Source organism: Oncorhynchus mykiss, chromosome 18, assembly GCF_057628025.1.
Source record: "Oncorhynchus mykiss isolate SJ-2025 chromosome 18, ASM5762802v1, whole genome shotgun sequence".
Taxonomy (NCBI): Eukaryota; Metazoa; Chordata; class Actinopteri; order Salmoniformes; family Salmonidae; genus Oncorhynchus; species Oncorhynchus mykiss.
Window position 1 is genome coordinate 79,558,615 of NC_143039.1, and position 7,500 is coordinate 79,566,114.

Below are 7,500 nucleotides of genomic sequence, written 5' to 3' on the forward strand. Positions count from 1 at the left end.
CCACCAGGAAGTGTAGTTGACTCTTCTCTCTCTCTCATTCCTGCCCCACCAGGTGTCCAGTTCACCTTCCATACATTCCACCTAGAGTCTCCCCATGACCACCTGTTGGTGACAGAGAACGGCAGCTTCCCCGAGCCCCTGTGGAGACTAACGGGCTCAACACTGCCCCCCACCCTCAGTGCAGGCCTGTATGGGAACTACACCGCTCAGATACGCTTCCTCTCAGACTTCTCAGTCTCCTACGAGGGATTCAACATCACCTTCTCAGGTAGGGGTACCGGTTTAACTTAGCATGGCTTCTTATCCGGCTCCAGGGACCATGAAATAGCATTTTAAGTCGTTACGGATTAAAACCGTGTGACATTTGGAATACTGAGAGAATACCTTATCGTGTTATACATTGTAAACAAATATGAGTCTCTGTGTGTATTTGTCACAGGGTTAGCCTTCCTTTCTGGCTAGACGCACCATGAAACTAACAGTGCAAACATGAGGAGCAGTATCAGAATTGTCAACAGGTTATAAACATGAGGAGCAGTATCAGAATTGGCAACAGGTTATAAACATGAGGAGCAGTAGTAACAGGTTATGAACATGAGGAGCAGTAGTAACAGGTTATAAACATGAGGAGCAGTAGTAACAGGTTATGAACATGAGGAGCAGTAGTAACAGGTTATGAACATGAGGAGCAGTAGTAACAGGTTATAAACATGAGGAGCAGTAGTAACAGGTTATGAACATGAGGAGCAGTAGTAACAGGTTATGAACATGAGGAGCAGTAGTAACAGGTTATGAACATGAGGAGCAGTAGTAACAGGTTATGAACATGAGGAGCAGTAGTAACAGGTTATGAACATGAGGAGCAGTAGTAACAGGTTATGAACATGAGGAGCAGTAGTAACAGGTTATGAACATGAGGAGCAGTAGTAACAGGTTATAAACATGAGGAGCAGTAGCAACAGGTTATAAACATGAGGAGCAGTAGTAACAGGTTATGAACATGAGGAGCAGTAGTAACAGGTTATGAACATGAGGAGCAGTAGTAACAGGTTATGAACATGAGGAGCAGTAGTAACAGGTTATGAACATGAGGAGCAGTAGTAACAGGTTATGAACATGAGGAGCAGTAGTAACAGGTTATGAACATGAGGAGAAACAGGTGTAACAGGTGTAACAGGTGCACCAGTAGTAACAGGTATAACAGGTGTAACAGGTATAACAGGTGTAACAGTAGTAACAGGTATAACAGGTGTAACAGTAGAAACAGGTGTAACAGGTGTAACAGGTATAACAGGTGTAACAGTAGTAACAGGTGTAACAGTAGTTACAGGTGTAACAGTAGTAACAGGTATAACAGGTGTAACAGTAGTAACAGGTATAACAGGTGTAACAGTAGTAACAGGTATAACAGGTGTAACAGTAGTAACAGGTATAACAGGTGTAACAGTAGTAACAGGTATAACAGGTGTAACAGTAGAAACAGGTGTAACAGGTGTACCAGGTATAACAGGTGTAACAGTAGTAACAGGTGTAACAGTAGTTACAGGTGTAACAGTAGTAACAGGTATAACAGGTGTAACAGGTCTACCGGGTATAACAGGTGTAACAGTAGAAACAGGTGTAACAGGTGTACCAGGTATAACAGGTGTAACAGTAGAAACAGGTGTAACAGGTGCACCAGTAGTAACAGGTATAACAGGTGTAACAGTAGAAACAGGTGTAACAGGTGTAACAGGTGTAACAGTAGTTACAGGTGTAACAGGTATAACAGGTGTAACAGTTATAACAGGTGTAACAGTAGTAACAGGTATAACAGGTGTAACAGGTGTAACAGTAGTAACAGGTGTAACAGGTGTACAGGTATAACAGGTGTAACAGGTATAACAGGTGTAACAGTAGTAACAGGTATAACAGTAGTAACAGGTATACCAGGTGTAACAGGTATAACAGGTGTAACAGTAGAAACAGGTGTAACAGGTGTACCAGGTATAACAGGTGTAACAGTAGTAACAGGTATAACAGGTGTAACAGTAGAAACAGGTGTAACAGGTGTAACAGGTGTAACAGTAGAAACAGGTGTAACAGGTGTAACAGTAGAAACAGGTGTACCAGGTATAACAGTAGAAACAGGTGTACCAGGTATAACAGGTGTAACAGTAGAAACAGGTGTAACAGGTGTACCAGGTATAACAGGTGTAACAGTAGTAACAGGTATAACAGGTGTAACAGTAGTAACAGGTATAACAGGTGTAACAGTAGAAACAGGTGTAACAGGTGTACACATAGTAACAGGTGTAACAGGTGTAACAGGTGTAACAGGTATAACAGGTATAACAGGTATAACAGGTGTAACAGTAGTAACAGGTATAACAGGTGTACCAGGTATAACAGGTGTAACAGTAGAAACAGGTGTAACAGGTGTACACATAGTAACAGGTGTAAGAGGTGTAACAGGTGTAACAGGTATAACAGGTATAACAGGTGTAACAGGTGTAACAGTAGTAACAGGTGTAACAGTAGTAACAGGTGTACCAGTAGTAACAGTAGTAACATGTGTAACAGGTGTAACATATGTAACAGGTGTAACAGGTGTAACAGGTGTAACAGGAATAACAGGTGTAACAGGTGTAACAGTAGTAACAGGTGTACCAGTAGCAACAGGTGTAACAGGTATAACAAGTGTAACAGGTGTAACAGGTATACCAGGTGTAACCGGTATAACAAGTGTAACAGTAGTAACAGGTGTTACAGGAGTAACAGGTGTACCAGTAGTAACATGTGTACCAGTAGTAACATGTGTACCAGTAGTAACAGGTATAACAGGTGTAACAGGTCTACCGGGTATAACAGGTGTAACAGTAGTAACAGGTGTAACAGGTGTACCAGTAGTAACATGTATAACCGGTGTAACAGTAGTAACAGGTGTAACAGGTGTAGCTGTAGTAACAGGTGTACCAGGTGTAACAGGTGTAACAGGTGCACCAGTAGTAACATGTATAACAGGTGTACCATTAGTAGCAGGTGTACCAGTAGTAACAGGTGTAACAGGTGTAACAGGTGTACCAGTAGTAGCAGGTGTAACAGGTGTACCAGTAGTAGCAGGTGTACCAGTAGTAACAGGTGTAACAGGTGTAACAGTAGTAACAGGTGTACCTGTAGTAACAGGTGTAACATGTGTAACAGGTATAACATGTGCAACAGGTGTACCAGTAGTAACAGGTGTTACAGGTGTAACAGGTGTAATAGTAGTAACAGGTGTACCAGTAGTAACAGGTGTAACATGTGTACCAGTAGTAACAGGTGTACCAGTAGTAACAGGTGTAACAGGTGTACCAGTAGTAACAGGTATAACAGGTGTAACAGTAGTAACAGGTGTAACAGGTATAACATATCTATATAGACGCTTTTCATGATCATAGGTCAACTGGAAGAAAATCCATGATAATGCAATGCAATATTGGTATCCTCAAAAATGGAGTTATGTTTTCATTTTACGAATGATTACCTCTCTTTTCCATCCATCCCTTTCTCCTCTCCTCCTTCAGAATATGACCTGGAGCCTTGTGAAGACCCCGGCGTTCCTCCCTACAGTACCCGTAAGGGGTTACAGTTTGGGGTGGGGGACGCGCTCATCTTCTCCTGTTTCCCTGGTTACCGTCTGGAGGGGCCGGCGAGGGTGACGTGTCTGGGGGGGCGGAGGAGGGTTTGGAGCTCCCCTCTGCCAAGGTGTGTTGGTAGGTGGCCCCGCAATTTCATTTGGTTTTGCTCCCCCCTCTCCCCCAACCACTAACTCGCCCAATCATGTATATTAAACTAATGCACACCCATCTCATGTGCCCTTACGTAAAACACTCCAACACAACCCACAACCTTAAATATAACCCTATATATTACCACACAGCCTTATACACTATATAGAGGGGATATTGGAGATATAGAGAGTGGATTATGGAGATATATAGAGTAGATTATGGAGATATAGAGAGTGGATTATGGTGATATGGAGATATATAGAGTAGATTATGGAGATATATAGTGTGGATTATGGAGATATAGAGAGTGGATTATGGAGATATAGAGAGTGGATTATGGAGATATAGAGAGTGGATTATGGAGATATATAGAGTAGATTATGGAGGTATAGAGATACATAGAGTCGATTATGGAGATATTGCGAGTGGATTATGGAGATATGGAGAGTGGATTATGGTGATATATAGAGATATATAGAGTGAATTATGGAGATATGGAGATATAGAGAGTGGATTATGGAGATATATAGAGATATATAGATTGGATTATGGTGATATATAGAGATATAGAGAGCGGATTATGGAGATACTCAGATTTGTAAAAATATTTTTAATCTTTATCAATCTACACACAATATACCATAATGACAAAGCAAAAACAGTTTTTTTTAACATTTGCAAATGTATTAACAATACAAAACAGAAATCATTTATTTACATAAGTATTCAGACCCTTTGCTATGAGACTCAATATTGAGCTCAGATGCATTCGATTTCCATTGATCATCTTTGAGATGTTTCCACAACTTGATTGGAGTCCATCTGTGGTAAATTCAATTGATTGGACATGATGTGGAAAGGCACACACCTGTCTATATAAGGTCCCACAGTTGACAGTGCATGTCAGAGATAAAACCAAGCCATGAGGTCAAAATAATTGTCTGTAGAGCTCCAAGACAGGTGTCGAGGCACAGATCTGAATGCCAGCGTCACGTCTGGAGGAAACCTGGCACCATCCCTATACGGTTAAGCATGGTGGTAGCATCATGCTGTGGGGATGTTTTTCGGGGACAAGGAGACTAGTCAGGATCGAGGGAAAGCTGAACGGAGCAAAGTACAGAGAGATCCTTGATGACAACTTGCTCCAGAGTGCTCAGGGCCTCAGACTGGGGTAAAGGTTCACCTTCCAACAGGACAACGACCCTAAGAACACAGCCAAGACAATGAAGGAGTGGCTTTGGGACAAGTCTCTGAATGTCCTTGAGTGGCCCAGCCAGAGCACGGACTTGAACCCGATCGAACATCTCTGGAGAGACCTGAAAATAGCTGTGCAGCGACGCTCCCCATTCAACCTGACAGGGCTTGAGAGGATCTGCAATGAAGAATGGGAGAAACTCCCCAAATACAGGTGTGCCAAGCTGGTAGCATCACACCCAAGAAGACTCGATGCTGTAATCACCGCCAAAGGTGCTTCAACGAAGTCCTGAGTAAAGGGTCTGAATACTTATATAAATATAACATATGTAACATAGTTTGTTGTAATTAAATTAGCAAAAATGTATTAAAACCTGTTTTTTCTTTGTCATTATTATCAAGGCAAAAGGCAAGACCCATATGCAGATGGTTACCGTCGTACAATGTTTATTAATCCAAATGGACTGAGGCAAGAGACTGGTCATGGACAGGTCAAAAGGTCAAAACCAGATCACAGTCCAATAGGTACCGAAGGGCAGGCAGATTCAGGGTCAGGGCAGGCAGATTCAGTGTCAGGGCAGGGAGATTCAGGGTCAGGGCAGGCAGATTCAGGGTCAGGGCAGGCAGATTCAGGGTCAGGGCAGGCAGATTCAGGGTCAGGGCAGGCCAATTCAGGGTCAGGGCAGACAGATTCAGGGTCAGGGCAGGCAGATTCAGGGTCAGGGCAGGCCGATTCAGGGTCAGGGCAGGCCGATTCAGGGTCAGGGCAGGCAGATTCAGGGTCAGGGAAAGCAGATTCAGGGTCAGGGCAGGCAGATTCAGGGTCAGGGCAGGCAGATTCAGGGTCAGGGAAAGCAGATTCAGGGTCAGGGCAGGCAGATCCAGGGTCAGGGAAAGCAGATTCAGGGTCAGGGCAGGCAGATTCAGGGTCAGGGCAGGATAATTCAAGGTCAGGGCAGACAGATTCAAGGTCAGGGCAGACAGATTCAAGGTCAGGGCAGGATGATCAGACAGGTGGGAAAGTAGTCCAGAGTCCGGCAGGAGTCAAATCCAGGAAGACGATCAAAAGGAGTACGGGGAAAAACACGCTGGTTGACTTGACTAACATACAGGACAAACTGGCACAGAGAGACAGGAAACACAGGGATAAATACACTGGTACAGAGAGACAGGAAACACAGGGATAAATACACTGGTACAGAGAGACAGGAAACACAGGGATAAATACACTGGTACAGAGAGACAGGAAACATAGGGATAAATACACTGGCACAGAGAGACAGGAAAAACAGGGATAAATACACTGGGACAGAGAGACAGGAAACACAGGGATAAATACACTGGTACAGAGAGACAGGAAACACAGGGATAAATACACTGGTACAGAGAGACAGGAAACACAGGGATAAATACACTGGTACAGAGAGACAGGAAACACAGGGATAAATACACTGGTACAGAGAGACAGGAAACACAGGGATAAATACACTGGTACAGTGAGACAGGAAACACAGAGATAAATACACTGGTACAGAGAGACAGGAAACACAGGGATAAATACACTGGTACAGAGAGACAGGAAACACAGGGATACATACACTGGTACAGAGAGACAGGAAACACAGGGATAAATACACTGGTACAGAGAGACAGGAAACACAGGGATAAATACACTGGTACAGAGAGACAGGAAACACAGGGATACATACACTGGTACAGAGAGACAGGAAACACAGGGATAAATACACTGGTACAGAGAGACAGGAAACACAGGGAGAAATACACTGGTACAGAGAGACAGGAAACACAGGGATAAATACACTGGGGATAATAAGCGACACCTCGAGGGGGTGGAGACAATCACAAGAACAGGTGAAACAGATCAGGGTGTGACAATTATAGGGTATAGTGTGTAGATCGATGAGTGGGAAAAAATAATTGAATTAATTTTAGAATAAGTCCGTAACGTAACCAAATGTGGAAAAAGTTTAAGGGGTCTGAATATTTTCCTGAATGCTCTGTATGTCTAATGTTCAAGTGGTTGTAAATGTTTTAATCATGTGAATGTCTAATGTTGTAAATAATAGATCATTCAAATCTGACCTAACGAGGTCTGAAGTTGTGGTTCTAATTAATTCCACCCACCTGTCGTCCCAGGTCTAAATCAGTCCCTGATTAGAGGAGAGGAATGAAAACAAGCAATTGAAACTGGCTTTTAAGGTCCAGAGTTGAATTGATGGTGAACATAGTATTAAAATGAGCACTAATTAATTCTTAGAGTGTAACTATAAACTATGTTTAACTAACTGGAGAGCCAGCAGAATCATACCAAAAAAGGAAAATAACTCAAATTGTGATAACAAGATAACAAAATGTAGAAATGTCTCACAGTTGCAGTATGAAATGGTTCACAGTGGCTAACCTTAGAGAGTAATTTGTCTCAATGTAAATTTTTGGTCATTCCAGTTGAAGGAAAGTAATTAAGTTGCGTGTGTTTTCTGCTATCCAGCCTTCTGCTTCTTTTAAAAAAAATGTTTTTCTTTAGACTTTGTTT

The 7,500-nt window shown here is 42.6% G+C and overlaps 1 protein-coding gene across 1 annotated transcript in view; it reads left to right on the top strand.

Moving 5' to 3' along the window:
• Positions 1 to 7,500, top strand: part of LOC110518582 (CUB and sushi domain-containing protein 2) — a 552,259-nt gene that overhangs the window by 238,077 nt on the left and 306,682 nt on the right. Inside the window, 2 exon segments of the mRNA XM_036953653.2 lie at positions 53 to 268; positions 3,546 to 3,734. Coding sequence (XP_036809548.2) covers positions 53 to 268; positions 3,546 to 3,734 — 405 coding nt within the window.